At 42.6% G+C, this 16,159-nt stretch overlaps 4 protein-coding genes and 1 long non-coding RNA gene across 10 annotated transcripts; 2 read left to right on the top strand and 3 right to left on the bottom strand.

Annotated features, from left to right (window-relative positions):
• Window positions 1-1,435: 1,435 nt before the first annotated feature.
• LOC116207948 (elongator complex protein 5) lies at window positions 1,436-4,965 on the bottom strand. The gene is made up of 9 exons (XM_031541094.1): window positions 4,727-4,965; window positions 4,557-4,649; window positions 4,114-4,280; window positions 3,929-3,975; window positions 2,724-2,793; window positions 2,348-2,574; window positions 2,154-2,243; window positions 1,951-2,026; window positions 1,436-1,850 (listed from the first exon to the last, which is right to left on the bottom strand). Exons 1-9 carry the CDS (start codon window positions 4,891-4,893, stop codon window positions 1,660-1,662), a joined length of 1,128 nt encoding a protein of 375 aa, XP_031396954.1. The 5' UTR covers window positions 4,894-4,965; the 3' UTR covers window positions 1,436-1,659.
• A 912-nt stretch (window positions 4,966-5,877) lies between these two features.
• Window positions 5,878-9,356, top strand: LOC116207945 (mannose-6-phosphate isomerase 2-like). The gene is made up of 5 exons (XM_031541087.1): window positions 5,878-6,481; window positions 6,812-6,979; window positions 7,672-7,881; window positions 8,304-8,570; window positions 8,833-9,356. Exons 1-5 carry the CDS (start codon window positions 6,161-6,163, stop codon window positions 9,151-9,153), a joined length of 1,287 nt encoding a protein of 428 aa, XP_031396947.1. The 5' UTR covers window positions 5,878-6,160; the 3' UTR covers window positions 9,154-9,356.
• Window positions 9,218-11,906, bottom strand: LOC116207950. The gene is made up of 3 exons (XR_004156989.1): window positions 10,733-11,906; window positions 10,410-10,562; window positions 9,218-10,311 (listed from the first exon to the last, which is right to left on the bottom strand). It is a non-coding gene; the product is annotated as an uncharacterized LOC116207950 (long non-coding RNA).
• Window positions 11,907-11,931: 25 nt separating this feature from the next.
• LOC116207947 (UDP-N-acetylenolpyruvoylglucosamine reductase-like) lies at window positions 11,932-13,590 on the top strand. 4 transcript variants are annotated; one of them, XM_031541093.1, is made up of 4 exons: window positions 11,936-12,374; window positions 12,549-12,829; window positions 12,903-13,102; window positions 13,194-13,590. In XM_031541093.1, exons 1-4 carry the CDS (start codon window positions 12,140-12,142, stop codon window positions 13,480-13,482), a joined length of 1,005 nt encoding a protein of 334 aa, XP_031396953.1. In that variant the 5' UTR covers window positions 11,936-12,139; the 3' UTR covers window positions 13,483-13,590. The 4 variants fall into 4 exon arrangements, with proteins under 4 accessions (XP_031396951.1, XP_031396950.1, XP_031396953.1 ...); XM_031541092.1 differs by having other exon boundaries at window positions 11,940-12,474; window positions 12,556-12,829; XM_031541091.1 differs by having other exon boundaries at window positions 11,932-12,829; window positions 12,960-13,102.
• LOC116207949 (protein ABA DEFICIENT 4, chloroplastic) lies at window positions 13,459-16,159 on the bottom strand. 3 transcript variants are annotated; one of them, XM_031541096.1, is made up of 7 exons: window positions 16,022-16,159; window positions 15,661-15,797; window positions 15,097-15,298; window positions 14,866-14,966; window positions 14,539-14,667; window positions 13,837-13,925; window positions 13,459-13,756 (listed from the first exon to the last, which is right to left on the bottom strand). In XM_031541096.1, the coding sequence occupies exons 2-7, from the start codon at window positions 15,712-15,714 to the stop codon at window positions 13,615-13,617; spliced, it is 717 nt and encodes a 238-aa protein (XP_031396956.1). In that variant the 5' UTR covers window positions 15,715-15,797; window positions 16,022-16,159; the 3' UTR covers window positions 13,459-13,614. The 3 variants fall into 3 exon arrangements, with proteins under 3 accessions (XP_031396956.1, XP_031396955.1, XP_031396957.1); XM_031541095.1 differs by lacking the exon at window positions 16,022-16,159 and having other exon boundaries at window positions 15,661-16,010; XM_031541097.1 differs by lacking the exons at window positions 13,459-13,756; window positions 13,837-13,925; window positions 16,022-16,159 and adding an exon at window positions 13,932-14,432 and having other exon boundaries at window positions 15,661-16,015.

Here is a 16,159-nt window from a genome sequence, read left to right on the forward strand (position 1 = left end):
TCTTGGGCCACTGATTTTTGGCGATATCATGGGGGCTTTCATACTCCGCTTTTATAGTTCTTAGTCATTTCGTTTGTTTTGTTTTTGTTCTAGGCGTTTGCGTCGTTTTCTTACTGAAAAGGTGAATTTTGGACGAACTTCGTGACCATAGATAAGAATTTCCAGCTGTGGGATTCGAATTTCCATTGCCATGGAAACTAGTCGCTAGCTAAACCATCTAAATTAACTGTGCAATCGTAATAAATCCATGTGATAGGGCAGGCAGGGTTGTAGTATCACTTACCAAGCAGTTTATTCAAGACATTGGCCTTCTTATGGATGTTCATCTCCCAATCCACCAAGCAAGTGAAGTGAGCAATCGGTCAACCCGAAAAGCCCGTGAACTTCAATCTCCGATTCAGTAAGGAGAAAAGCCTTCAGTCTGCCTTAAAGGCATCCAAAGTACATTTTGGAAGCCTTTGAGGGAGGCTGGAGGCTTCTCCATTCACCTCAATTCGCCTCATGTAAAACTAAGGGCGTGCCAATCGGTTTATATAGGGACGACTGATCTCTCTTGGCATGTCATAATTGATTATAAAACTGTGATCAAATCCGAAGCACGAGATCCGATCGAATCCGAACCCATTATCGACGATCCGATTCGCCAATAATAAATGTTCATCCCTCCTTTCTGTTATTCTAAAGATTATGGTTTTCCCTTCACTTTTCTCAATTAACAGTAGCCAACAGGGGGAGCAAAATATAAGAGATTGGATCAACCAGAGGGGGAGGCCAGGCTCCAGAGAGAGCAGCATGCAAGCATGTGCTTAGACTTTTTGGTTAAAAATTCCCCTTTCGGGAGAATAAAGATTAAAGAGGGGGGCAATTCTTGATGGACGGACTTTTCCCTCTGTCAAGGGCCAAGGGAATTTTCCATCTCACTCTGAATTTTCAACCTTTCGTGAATGGATATATTATATAAAATATGGTGTTCTATCTATATACATCAAGAAAAGAAGTCCACTACCTCCCTCCCCCGGGGAGATGTCGATCTCTAGTAGCCATGGAATAGAATCTCTAGTAGTTCGGAGAAAAAATCGTTTTAGGGTTGACATGTTTTTGTCGAGGAATAAAGGCTATTAAGCCAAAAACGTGCGAAAGCATAATGCCACATCGGTTCATGGAATACCAGATATGGCAGTTTGTTCTGGTTTCATTTTTGATAAGAGAGAACTTGGAGATCAAAGCAAAGGTTTTCCTCTCAGTGACACGCATGGCCTATTCTCGTGAAGGGAAGTTATTGGTCCTACTTCTTTGCATTTTACTACATGTTCCGCATTATATGGTCTCCTGATGGATCGAGTCCACAGAGTGAATCTCTGTTGGACCTATTGATTTCTCATTGCTCGACCGTTGATTCCCCATTTAGACAACAGTTACGGAAAAGTTATATCTATCGAGAAGCAAAGCCAAAGTCGAGAAATTTGCAGATTCAAAGCATTCACATTTCACGGCATTAAGCTTTGCATATTTCACTGCTCAGCACTATCAGATTCCTCTGCATTCCAGCACAACTCCACCACTTTTGATCTCTTCCTAGATCCGAACGTTACAAGACACATCTTACTGAGCTCGACTATCTGTACTAGAATGTCATCATCTACGATGGTACAAGGACGACTATATGTCCAAATCATCATCTGGATCCTCATCAGAGTCTGGCCTCTCATCATCCGAGTCCCGAAGATAAATTATTTCACCCTTACGAGGATCAGCCGCTTCCGATGCCTCCGTTGGAACATGTACTGTGTTAGTCCTTGTATCTGCGAGTGATCTCCGACCATCATATATCTGAATCGGTTTACCATTTCCTACAGAAACAAAACAGACAGCAAAATTCCTTAGTTCAAATTACAACTAATAAAATACATAAGAGTCTTCGGCTTATACTCGATGAATCCTTCATCATACCTTGGTGTTCAAAGGGAAGTACGACGCTCGCCCTGTCCATTTGCTCCTTTTCCGACAGCTCTAGATTGAACTGTACCTGTTAAAATAATTGTCAATAGAGAAGCTAGATTATAAGAAGTGGCTTAACTCTCGGTAAGGTTTGAGAAAGAAAAATCATCTAAGGGAACAAAAATTCCTATTGCTAATAACGCATCACAGCTGACCTTAGGTAAGGGGCCTCCACCAATCGCTTGCCCATCAGATGAAACCGGAGTGAACTTGATGCCTGACTGCTCGACACTAATTTCTTCACACTAAATTGCATGTCATTAGAATTCCCAGTCAGGTCACATAAAGAAAGAGAGATTTCCTCACATCTATGTATGCGGAAGGAGAGGGGTGGAATTGGTAGTGTTACCATCTGGCGGACACGTCCATTTCGCCGCTTAAAACGAACTGAAAAGTTTCCCCTGCTTAAGTTTTCGTTTCTCAAAGAACGGTTTTCCGAAGAGAGCCTCTCGCCATTCGAAGGATGAATCATTGGTTCTAAACTGGCAATCATAGAGGATATGTAGTCGAAAACAGCAGCAATCTTGGCTTCATGAAGGTCCGAATGCAATAACCAAAAAATGCTAGAGACTTGATCTGCAAACATGAAAATCAGCCCAGAACTTCAGCTTGTAATTAAAACTTATCGCTGGCCTTCATAAGATGCAAGATCTCAGTATGGAAAGTTCAGAGGGAAAGAGGGGGAAGAGAGTAAAGACAACGCCTAAAGATGTATAAACTCATACCATGACTACGAAGTTTGCTGATGAAGGAGGCAACTGATGTCAAAGAGGCATGTCTCAACATCTCACTTACCTGATAGAATTGGAAATTAATACATTTGGATGAAAAAAGACGGATTAAAAAGGGAAAAAATGGGGGGGGGGGGGGGGGCGCATGTACTACGAATTCAGCATTATTTTAGCTGGGAATCTTTGGCCTAAAGCAGAAAAGGAATTAGACAGCAGATAAGAAGAAGATGAAATAAAGGTTATCAAAACATTTTATTCTACTGGAATAAAATATATGAGGTTCAAAGATCTGAAAATTCATAACAGAGTCTTCTTCATCGATCATACATACGTGAGCGTTAGACAGGTCAAGAAGGAATATAACTTAATAGTAAAATGCTTCCAGTGCAAACAAAACCCATCTCTTTCTACACCACCTAATTTTGAATCACAAACACATCTTTCTCGGGAAGTAAATGTACTGAAACCATTCATCTAACTGCATATAATTCCTAGGTATTATTCTAGTATCAAAAATAGTTGTCTGGGAAGCATCAAAGTAATATTACTAATAACTGTCAAAAATAGTCCTTTGGCCAAAACTGTCATGCAAATGCCAACCGAAATATCGTTGCATCAGAGGAAGTTTCTTGTCTGCCTGAAGAAAACCATAGCTCCTTAGAAACAAAACATTCTAAATTTCTGTGCCTCCTCAAGACACTAGGAAGTTTCTCAGCACACCTTGCTCCTTACAGTTTAGGGGGAAAAAGAAATGATGTTGGTTATTTATCTACAAGAATATAACTGAGCTCTCCTAATTTATACACGTACTTACCAGATTCATCAAGTATCGTATATCAAAATCAATGCCTTCGGGAAGAGTAGAAAAGGACATAGTTAGGAAGTTTCCAATTGCCATTTATATGGTGCCCAGCAATAAGTAGGAAGTTTCCTAGTACCACCCATGTGGAATAAGAGATCGTCAAGACATTAATAACACATAAATCCATAGCTTCATTATCTTGTATTCTTTTTAGGGTAAAAACCTAATCTAATTAATAAGCTATGGACTAATGCAGCCACGAAAGAAATATTATAATCCTAGCCCTTACTCAGCAAGGTACTTGAATATCAATAGAAATGAGGATTTGCATTTTGTATAGGAAAGAAGCATCACTGAATATCATGATTCAATCAAGTGCATTGGACTGTTGCATTACCGAGTCTATAGCAACAGAGAAACGGCCTTTTATTGGTCCAAGCAATTCTGCAGGAATTAAAGGCTATCCATGAGATGTTATTTCTGAATCTAACAAGCAAACATGAATATAACATCCTGCAAAGCAGTGATTGAAGGTGCAACCAAGAAAGGTAATACATTGCAAGGTGAGGAAGATAACTGTACCCTTCCCCAATTCAGAAACTGAGCAGAAGAGCTTATTAGCATCCTTGACGTCTCTAAAAAGTGCAACTGTGCCCGGATTTTCATCAGTAGCAGTGTTAGCTTTTTCATGCCTGGATGGGTTATCCTTCCAACCAAGGGGGTCCGAATAACAATCCAATATGTGAATCCTACAGACCAACCAAACACAAAAAGAAGAATAGAGACAATGTTCAGTCATTTCTGAATTTACTGGTACATTGCCAGTGATTGAAGGAGGACAATAAAATATCAAAATGTGAACTTCCGGAAATTATTTTACTTTCTTTCGTTGCTTATATTTCCATTCTCTCAGCAACTACATATACAAGAAGTAAAAAGCTCTCCACAGTTGAGGAAGTTCCGTGAGCAAATTAAAGAACAAATCTGCTAATCGAACAAAACAAAGTAAAAGAATAATCAATCACCATTTTTGAGCTGAATTGAGCTGGACTCCTCCGCTCTTCAAGAGTTCCAAGTAAAATGACGGGCTTCGAGTGAGCGCAACCAGCACGAGACCTCTGTACCCACACATCAAATTCAAGCTCACCCACTCATAATATTAAAGAAAACCACTTCGATGGGAAATGGGAAGAACCTTGACTGGGACTTCCCAGCGAGAATGAAGGAAGAGAGCTGGGCAAGGACGTGATTGAAGACATCCAAACCGAGCGGTGAGCTTATGCGGTCCTTGATGGTGAGAGCTGGGGCGTGCTCGCCTTCTAATCCGCCGTCCCGGAGTGTTCTACAGATTGAATCCGCCATAAATGTGAAGGTTTTGCGGTAGTGTCAACCAGACCGTTGACGGTAACCAAACCCTAACTCGCGGGAAATGAGGATGAACAATGGGGAATGGAGGAATTTGTTGCCGCGAACTCCTCATAATTTTAGATAATTTTACTATTAGTCCCAAAAGTTTAGTTTTATTACACTACACACCCCATTCTTGTTTTGTTTGCCATTTGGACTCAATTGGGCCCAATAATCGGCTCTCTTGTAGCCTCGTAGGCCATTTTGACCAATCGTATGGGCTTGAATGAGCCTATCTTATTATTAACCAGGATTTGTTGCCTTCTCCCTTCGATCGTTCCAATACAAGTTTTTTTTTTTTTTTTTGGTCTCATGCTTCTCTTTTTTATTTATCAATATTAAAAAATGAAGACTTGACAGGTGTCCCTCTCGATATGCGAACGGACCCATTTTAATTAATTGAGATTCTATGAGAGCATGAAATCACATGGCTTTTTGAGAAGCACGTCCATCCAATACCTTATCACTTAAGATTGGCTTGTAAAGCATTATACGTTAGAGGCTGTGCCAATTGGCGTTGTTTCATCGTCAGCAGCATCTCATGATTTTGACCTTTCACCCTTCGACATCATATTATTAGGACTTCTATCTAACATGACAGCGTAACAACACGATCAAATATTATATTATTTTGACTCACTCCACGCATGCCCCCACTATTACTCATTAACCGAGACGATAAGTTCACAGGTTCGACGGTGCAGTAGCAACACCAACACCGGAGGACTGGGACTGGGAGTCGTCCCAACCAAAGGCAATGCCTCTGTATCCACCCCAACCGGCCCACCCCATGACGGGTTTTATCTTTATCTATGCTTTGGTACGAAAAAGCCTGCCTTTTTATTTGTTTTTTTTTACTCCTCGGATAGGTAGGAAAAAGCTTGGACCGCAATAAAAAGCGGAACCGCATCTGATGAGATATGATTCAGTTCAGATCCCCCACCCCTTCTTCCATCAATCTCTCTCTTCCGCCCTCGCCCTGGCTGTCTCTCTGTCACACACACGACAAGGCAACCTCTCTTGTGCTGGCAGCTGGCCTTTAAAACGGAACCTTTGGAAAGCAAAAGTCAGTACCCTTTCCACGGAGCAGAGGAATTAGCCCCAATTTGCCTTTCCTTTATAGCACCTCTCTGAGTCTGACAGCTGTCTCGCTAGCCTATATCACTGCCGAGTTCGATTCCAAGGAGGAGACGTTACGGTTCACTTCAGCTCATTCATTGAGATGGAATCTCCAAAACTGCTGAGGCTTACCTGTTCCGTCAAGAACTATGATTGGGGCTGCAAAGGCGGAGGATCGCAGGTTGCAAAGCTCGCTGCTTTGAACTGCGGGAACCAAATCGACCCCGATTTGCCCTATGCTGAATTTTGGATGGGCACCCATGAGTCTGGACCCTCGTTTGTGGAACAACCCAAGGGTGAAAAGGGGGTCTCTGAAGATTCACCGGAAAGAGTGACTCTGAGCTCCTGGATTTCCAGAAATCCCAGTGTCCTTGGCGATAAGGTTGTAGAGAAATGGGGTTCTGATCTCCCCTTCCTGTTCAAGGTATACCACACCACCCCCCCCCCCCCCCCCCCCCCCAAACCTTTTTTTTTTTCTTGAATTGTATTTCAAGATTCAGATTTGCACGAGTACAATTTCACTATTAAGATTTCTTGTTTCTCTGGTGTTAATTTGATTGTTCATGCAATTTTAACATCTTGGCTACTTGACTGACACTCATATGCGTTTTCTGGTAATTATTCATCTTTACTTAACAAATGAAATTCCTGCTGAAACAATTTTGGTCTTTCAGTAGCAGGGAATTGCTATTCGCGCTTAGTATGAGGACCTCATAATACAATATTACCCCAATAACTCTTTGTTCTGTCTTAGGTACTTTCTGTTGCAAAAGCATTATCCATACAGGCTCATCCAGATAAGAAATTGGCCGAGGCATTGCACAGTGCACGTCCTGATCTCTATAAGGACGATAATCACAAGCCTGAGATGGCCTTGGCAATTACGGAGTACGAGGCCCTCTGCGGATTTATTAGCGTGGAGGTATACTTGCTGAAGTTTTGGCCTTTTGCTTTTGTTTATAAAGGCTTCTTTCCATCGGTGCCCTTTCATTGCAAACTTATTTGTTTGTGATAGCTGATAGGATGATGCTACTCTTGCGTAAGAGTGAGTGGGCCAGTTGCACATGCCTAGCATGAGTAGAAAATCGTACTACTCAAGACTATTTAATTACTAAGTATTGCCTAAAACTATCTTTTCTGAATCTGACTAATTCACGTACGAGATTGCCATCATGTCTTGCTGGAAGCTTTCTTCAATGGTTGAATAGGTCTCTAGGAAGTTTCAGTGCTTAGGATGTCTTCCTGTTTGACTTGTCCAAAGTGAGATAAGCACTGCCATTTAATTATATCATAGCGCTGCACTTCAAGTTGTATCTCTACTTCATAATTTTTCCAAGCCCATAGGGAAATGAGATCTTTGGATCATGAGTGTCTTTGAGTTTGTTGTCATAGGAAGATGAAGTCAAAACTGATCTTTACTAATTTGATGTTCACTTTCTGCGGATGCCATCTCATTGGAATTGCACAAATGATTCCAGTATTTCTTGAAATGACTGGCCATGTGAAGGATGAAAGTAGATCTTGATTTTAGCATGCCTTGTATCTTGAATGCGACTCACATTCTTGTAGGTGTTATTCTCCTCAATTTACGCAGGCTCTGTATTTTCTTTACAGGAACTTAAAGATGTGCTGCGGAATGTTCCTGAGATAGTGGAACTGGTTGGAACTGCAGAGACAGAGCAGTTCTTAAGTTTAAATGAGAAAGATGATGGGAAAGCCAAGTCTACCCTGCAGTCAATTTTCACCCAGCTCATATCAGCTAGCAAGGAGCGAGTGGCTGAGGTGGTATCAAAGTTGAAAACTCGTTTGGAGTCACAAAGCCAGGTATTTGGGAAAGTGGTCAAGGATTTCATTTTTTTCCCGTTAATTATTGTTTAAAAACTTTAATTTTTTTGGCGATTTCCGAAGAACTCCTCGAGGTTGTCACTGTAATTGGTCCTACCACAAAGATGCAGAACCATCTGTTATTTGTCTGCTGATGGTGAGTTTGGTTGCCATTTCTCCACATAGGTCTTGTAGCTGATGCATACTTAAAAAATCTTTTGGTCATGCATTTCCCTAACCTTGCCAGACACTATAAGATGCTTGATGTTAAAAGGGATATGAACAAAATTAGGTTCCCAAAATGAGGTTTTGCAGGTTAGTCATGTGTATTTTACAATTAGCTGCAGCCTGTCTGAGTAATTCACAATTAGCTGCAGTCCGAATATGTCTCTGATCTAGTGATCATCCTATTACCATACCAGGTAAGGGGATTGACTGGCAAAGAACAATTGGTGCTGCGGTTGGAGAAGCAGTATCCGGCTGATATAGGGGTAATTTCGGCATTCTTTTTCAATTACGTGAAGCTGAATCCAGGTGAAGCTCTGTATCTAGGGGCAAATGAACCCCATGCGTACTTATCTGGTGAATGCATCGAATGCATGGCTACATCAGACAATGTTGTACGAGCTGGTCTGACGCCCAAACATCGGGATGTCCAAACTCTGTGTTCCATGCTTACTTACAAGCAGGTATTGAGACTTTCTTTTATACTCTTTTCTAACCATTATATTCAGCATATCAACATCATAAAATTAATTTTTTGCTTGGTCTTTAGTTGCTTTCATACTCAAGCCAGAATTGGGCATTTCCATTTTTCATTGGTCGGTTGTTGATTTCATAGTGGATCGGCCAATCCAATCTGATTCTCTAGTGCCTCTCTTGATAGTTCAACCACATAATACGCAAAACTCCCACTGATGGCGTGAATGGTTCATTTGTCATGAATTTCAGGGCTCGCCTGAAATCCTTCGAGGGGTTCCCTTGAATACATACATAAAGAGGTACCTTCCCCCTTTTGATGAGTTTGAGGTCGACTCGTGTATCCTACCCAAGGAGACATCGACTGTGTTCCCTGCGGCCTTGGGTCCTTCCATTTTCTTGTTCACAGTTGGCAAAGGGAAAATCAGCATCGGGTCTTCTGCAGAGGGAGTTCCAGTGAATGAAGGGGACGTCATTTTTGTACCTGCAAACATAGAGATCAGCTTGACGTCTGAGACCGGATTGCAAGTGTATAGAGCGGGAGTGAGCAGCAGGTTTTTCAAGCCTTCTTGAATTATATATCATATGCGTATTTAGGCTTGGGAACGTCTGGGTTCCCGGTTGAGTGAATAAGTGAATGGCTTACGTGTGTTGCTACTGGCTGTTGCCTCCACCGGACATCTTTGTACTTGTATGTGACATTTTAGGTTCTTGCATGTACTAGCAGGAGATGTTAGAAAAATCTTAGCGGAAATAAATGCATACGATGCAAGTTTCGACGTGGACGGAGATGAAACCATTCTGTACAGGGAGACCTTATTCTGTTCCCAAGATCAAATTTTGGGTATATGGTGTATAGTAGAGTTTAGTCCCTCCTTTGGAAGGTCCGCCAAATACAAGCACAAGTTAGGTCTACGTACATCATTAGTAGCCGATCTGGCCTTGCGCGAATTGCCCATGGTCACAGACTCACAGCCGCATAAGATCTGACCTGGCTCTGGTTGTGGATCCGTCAGCATCAATTAATGAAAGACAGCCTCGTCCTAGTATACAAAAGATGCTCACAGTGATTTAGTCTCATTATCAGGGACGGATTGTACGTCGCGTAAAGCAGCAAAAGACACTATTTCTGGCGGCGTTATGTTGATGGCTTGCAAAAATCTTTTTTCTCTAGAATCTAATCGTTCATCTGTAAATGTCTCGTGAAATAAATGACTCGAAAATAGAAACTCACCATTCAAAGTAAGTACATTTCGAACAATGTCGTTATTAGTAGAAACCTAGGAAATCACTTTTCATTCGCAGGGTAACGTATCAATGACAGCAGGAAGAGAAGCTTACTAGTTTCCTAATAAACCATAGCTATTATTTAAGCAGCCTGGCCTCTCGGTAGTTCTCTATGAAGTCTATGAATATTTAGTCGAGCGGCCAGTAAGTCCATCCCAGCTTCCGCAGCCTCTCTGAGCTCAACTTCTTGGGTTAATTCTCGACATATGTAAATGTCATAACAAAAACCCTCTAGGCCAGATAGATGGATGTAGTATTTGTTGCGCCGTACGGAGAAGAGCTTACTTCTTCGGGTAAGTAAAGACTACGGAGCTTGTCTGCCAAATCACGGGACTTGATAGCTCGCACTGTGCATATGTATATACCTTCAGCCTTGGGTATTTCATATGCCATTATTCGGCTTCAGCAACATCTCGCATCGGTTGGGAACAAAATCCTCACCACCTGTGTTACAACAAAATTTACCGGTGAATTATTGAGTCGAACCATAGACCTCCCTCGGCAAATATTTTTAAATAAAATAGGACTTGGACCCCATGTACCATCCACAAGCTTTACGACGACCAACGTGCTCGGGACTGCAGAATAGGCCCGGATATAAAGCCTGGACAAACTGCTACAACATCAAACCCGTTCTCTTTCCCATACTCAAAAGCAGCGCCTTTTGCTTCAGTCTTCGAAAGACAATACCAGTTCTATTTAAATGTAAAAAAGATTATTACTAGTTGCACAAAGAAGAGCTATCAAGAGCACATTCCCGATAAATTTCAGGGAAAGTAATGTTAAAATCAGGATGGCCACCGTCCATCCTATGAATGAACATTTGGGAAGCAAATTCTTTCATTCACTTTAGCAAATGTTTTACCTCAAAGGATCCGCAGTATTCCTTGTCCGACCAGCAAACATCATCCACAAGTTGGTTCTTAGGCCAGTTTGGGTTCACATTCCCACAGCCCCGATAAATGAGACATGAACAACCCGTGTAACTTCCGCTTCAGGGCATGCCTTGAGAACATTGTGTCCCTCGTACCACTGGTTTGAGCAATTCAACCTGAGACAAGGTATTGAGCACGCACAAGAGACTGGTACCATCTAAACATGTAAAATCATCAAACTACAGAAGTTCTTTTTTTTTTTTTGGGTGCTCATGGTCTTGCGACAGGGTCGCAAAAGGTAGCAGAGGAAGATGGGACCGAGAGGTGACGTGAAGAACTCCGGTGCATCCTACGATTGCTGGCGAGAGGGAGTCATAGTACAATAAATTTGCCTTGAAGAGTTCAAGGTTGTCAGATGTTCACTCGAGCTTGTTCAAGTGAGCAATGAGCATACTTCTCGTCGTCTATTCACTCCATTCAAATATTCCAGAGAATCAACTGCCAAAAACTATACGTTCCATGGACTATCCACAGTGCCATCAAGCCTGCCGCACCCATCACGAGCTCACTCTCTTCTTCTCCATCTCCATTTCCATGGCCTCCTCTCTGTCTCACTCTCTTTTGCTCTTTGTGGGTTTTTCATATGCCCTTATTACAGCCTCATCAACGACTCGCAACCTCAACTAGAGGATAGAGCCTGTTGGAAACAGAGAGAATCCTCATCACCTATGTCACATAAAAATTTACCAGTCAACAATTGAACCAAACCATAAACCTCCCTCGCCAAATGTTTTATCTTTATAAGTCGCATCAGTATCTGTATTTCCGGTTTCAGTCCAATCATGGGCTTGACTCACACGGCTGTCCAAAGACAAGATTACCATGGAAAAGGAGAAAATAAATGTGGAGCATTTATACACTATATATGATAAAGATATGAGTTTAATAACAAAAAATAAAAACAAACCTCAATTTTTTTTTACATTTTAATAAATGATTTTTTTCTACTTTCACCAAAAAAATCACAAATTACTGATTTAATAATAATATTAGCATGGGTTAATATTTTTATTAATTTTAATAAAAATTAATGGCGTGTATATCAGGGTGCCACGTGTCTCAAAATGATTGGTCAATATCATTTCAAATGAAAACAATTATGTAAAAAAAAATCGAAGGGAAGGAGGGGGAGGTGACCCGCGACGGGGCCTTAGCACCGGCCACCACCCCCAATCGAGGTTCCACAGGCCGGAATCGTAGTACCCCCACGGTGGGGCTTGACGCAGGCCACCGCCCCCATTGGGCTTTTGAATTATCCATTTCCATTAGCTTTGAGATTTGACTTGATGATACGAGTTTGACTCCCCTTCGCTGGAGAGAACTTCACGAAGACATCCATGGCTTCCCCCTTTCGACAGGGCCTCCTCCACTTCCCCATCCTAAATCCCACCGTCTCACCATACCATTTCCCTAAACAACTTCACGCGCCGCCGCCGGACCCCCCACTGAGAGCACGCATATATAAGCCCCTCGCCCCCCAGCTCAGCCGCAAGTTGGACCGACAACAGCACGAGGCCCGAGTCGAGCACTGGAAGTGGAAGTGGAAACGGAACGGCCTGAAGATCGAGCGAGGTACGAAGCTTTTGAAGGATCTGAGCACTTGGGGCATAGGTGGGCCCTGCGACTACTTTGTCCAAGTCTTCAACCGCACCCAACTCGTCTCCGCTGTGCGGTGCGGCAAAAGTTCCAAACTTTCCAAATTTTTTCTGGCGGGAAAGCTATGTGATGTGATCGTTTCCTTTAAAGGATGCAGGTTCTGTCAGGAGAATGAGATTCCGTTCATCATCATTGGGAACGGCTCCAACTGTCTCTTCGATGACTCGGGCTTCAGGGGCTGCGTGATCTTGAATCGGATCGAGTTCTTGGAGAGGATCGAACCTGGAATTTACAGAGTCGGCAGTGGCTTCGGGTTTAACCGCCTGGGCTTGCAATGTTCTAATGAAGGGTTCACCGGGCTGGAATTTGCCGGCGGCATCCCCGGGACTGTGGGGGGCGCCGTGTATATGAATGCTGGAGCAAATGGTCAGGTAGGTTCTGATATTATCTTTCGAGTCATGCTTTGTGCTAAATGCTCTGATTTTGCTCTGGCGTCTTCTGCAGGAGACTGCTGATGTTGTAGACAGTGTGAATATCCTAACAACTGAATATAAGCTTCAGAGATACAGGAGAAACGAGCTCAACTTCGGATACCGGTATTCAGCATGTCAAGATATGAACGATTTAGCTGCCATTGTCGAGGCAACTTTTCGACTTCAGAGCTCAGGCTCAGCGAGAACGAGACAGCTAGAATATTTGGAAAGGTCAGTTATAAAATCTGGAACACCCTTAAACTGCACAATTATCATGGGTCAATCAACTGACCGACATTGCAAATATTCCTCCTGAGAGCAGGAGAAAGCTTTCACAGCCGATCCGAGAGAAAAGTGCAGGGTCTGTATTCCGAAACCCACCCGATGATGGAGTTTCAGCAGCAAAGTTGATTGAAGAAGCTGGGTTGAAAGGGTTGAGAGTGGGAGGAGCGATGGTTTCAAAGATCCACGCCAACTTCTTCATAAACGCTGGTGGCTCAACTTCACAGGACATGCTTGATCTCATTGATCTCGTTAAAGGTCAGGTTCGTAGGAAGTTTGATATAGAACTACAGGAAGAAATTTCATACATTCAGCCATGTAATTTTTAGCAGCTTGGATCTGGAATAAGCAGATGACAACCTTGTAACATTCAATGACAGACATCAGAAAGGAACTCATCGAATATCAAAACAAGGTCAGGTTCTTGTTCATTATGATGTTCAAGGAATGAATTGTTTTCATTACAAGCCATGCTTGGAGGTGTTCTTGGTCAGTGCTTTGGTGATGAAATGAGTGACGAGCCCAATTGGACAAAAGAAGAGGCAAAGTGAGACCGAATGGCGGGTCTCGATTTGGTTCTCCAGCCCATCATGGAAGACTTGCCTGCATATTTCATGAGATTCTTATTTGTCAAAATTATGTTAAATTGAAAAAGGAAGGAGAGGAGCAGGACAGTGCTTGACCTTGCGGCGAAGAGATCAATAGCTAGCAAATGAATCCATGCAGAAGCCAAGGTCATTTCATTAGCGAACATCTTAGCTATTCCAGACAACTGTACAATATGATTCAAAGAATTAAGGGCAAAATACATGGCATGGTACAACATTTAAGGGTTGTGTCAGCTGTGGCACAAACTTTTAAAAGTGCGCGATGTGGCACCAACTATGAGATTAATGTTAAACGTGGCACGACGTTATTATTTCCATAAAAAAACTAACGGGATGCATACATGGCGCATACGTAGAATGTCCGTAGATCCCAATTATTGCCAAATAAATTTACGGCCCTTAACCCACACGACCCAAACCCCCTCCTGACTTGAATTTGGAGTCCCAGTTACAAAGAGCACTTGCTATAGAGATAGGACGGGGCCAAATTCAGGTCGGAAGGGGGTTTGGGTTAACGAGCATAAATCTATTTGGCAATAATTGGGACCCACAACATTTCACGTGCGTATGCATCCCGTTAGTTTTTTACGGAAAGAATAATGTTGTGCCACGTTTGACACAAATCTCATAATTGGTGCCATGCCGAGCAATTTTGAGAGCTTGTGCCACAGCTGACACAACGGTGTGGCATGCCATGTATTTGGATGAGAATGATTGATTGAGAGAGACTGAGCCAAGAGAAAAAAAAATATCCTTGCTGATCAGATAGATGCCCACCTCAGGTAGCATATATTTATTTGCAAAAATCAGCCGCCATGTATCGGGTGTCCAAGAGAGGTATAGTAGGTAAGCATAAAGAAGCCCAAGGACTATATAGGGTATGCCACTCTCCATGGATTTCTTAGTCTGCACTCAGCACATACAAATACAGTCATTCAAGTGCATTATGCAAACAGATACTCAAAAGTATTCCAAAATGGCTTCCTGAAGAGGAAGTCATGATCAAGAGAGAAGCAAGGGCGACTATTTGCAGTAGCAACCTCCTCAAAGGAAGCTAAAAGAGCAGCAAAGAATGATGGAAAAGAAAACAACGGATGGTTTTACCAGTTCGGCCTTCGGGGCAACCACCATTAGAGTGTAGAATGGGAGAACTGCGACAGTTCCTAAAGTGAAAACGCTGCTAGCAATTTGAGAAGTTGCAAGCCCTGCGACAAGTTTAATAGCCAAAGATCAGAGATCAAAACATTAATTAAAGACCAAAAGAAATACTAGCAAGTGGCAACCCAGAGAATAATGGCTACAGTTTGCACAGTGCAAAAGTATTGAGACAATTACATGAAGCATGTACTTGGGAGCATCTTCTACTGATGCTGATAGTTGCAATCTGAGGTCTGACTGCAAATCTTGACCCTCCAGCAAAACTCCAGTTATCGATGGGAAACTCAGACTTACAGCTTGTTACAGCAATAGAGTGGGCTCGATAAGTTCGAACGTGCAATGGGACCGGAGACGTATCACTCAGCCTCGAGCCACCAATCTGTTGGACACAACAGATTTAAATTTGCAGGGAACGTCATAAGAAACCACTCATCTGCCAGAGAAATGACAATGTTGCCCATGAATGTCCCCCGAGCCCAATGAATTGTAATTTCCCAGAACAAGATATGGGAGCCAAGGGATCAAGAACCTTTTATTTAGCAGAGCACTACATAAAAAGCTTCGAGATTTTTCATAAAAAAGAAGATAATTGCTTCGGCGAAGCTGCAATCGTTTGAACCCGTCACAGGATTAGCAATTTCGAACGGAAGAAACTGGCAAATGGAAATTATACAGAGATAGCAGAGAAGCCGGCGAAGGAAATACACGAGAAATAATTAAACAGGGAGAGAGAGGCAGAACCTTGAAGTGGATTCGGGGGGCACTGGCACTGCAAGAGGGAAAAGAGAAGACCATGGCTGCTGGATGGAAGAGGAGGTGCTCTGTATCAATGACAATGGCTTCTTCATCCGCTCAAAGTCAGTTCTGAATCAGGAAAGCTATAAAGCTATGACGCTAAATTAGTGAGGTGGAGGGAAATTTCCACTAAGAGCCAGCTTTGCGAAGAACGGACACGCATCTCAGAGAGACAAAAGGAAAAAAAAGGCGAAAGCTTTTATGTCGTAAACAAATTGGGGAAAAACCTTCCCTCTTTCATGGCGCACTTCACAGAGAGAGAGAGAGAGAGAGAGAGAGAGAGGGACAGGCTTGGAAGAAGCACTACCACTTGTGATAAATTAGTGCAGACAGCGTGAAGTGCTGAGCTCAGTCCGCTCCCAGTGCTCAAGCAAAGCAACCATGCCAAAGCCCAAACAAGCCACGGATTATACATCGCCAGGGAGGGGACAACGTCACACGGCGT

The sequence above is a fragment of the Punica granatum genome, chromosome 5 (assembly GCF_007655135.1).
Source record: "Punica granatum isolate Tunisia-2019 chromosome 5, ASM765513v2, whole genome shotgun sequence".
In the NCBI taxonomy this organism is placed as follows: Eukaryota; Viridiplantae; Streptophyta; class Magnoliopsida; order Myrtales; family Lythraceae; genus Punica; species Punica granatum.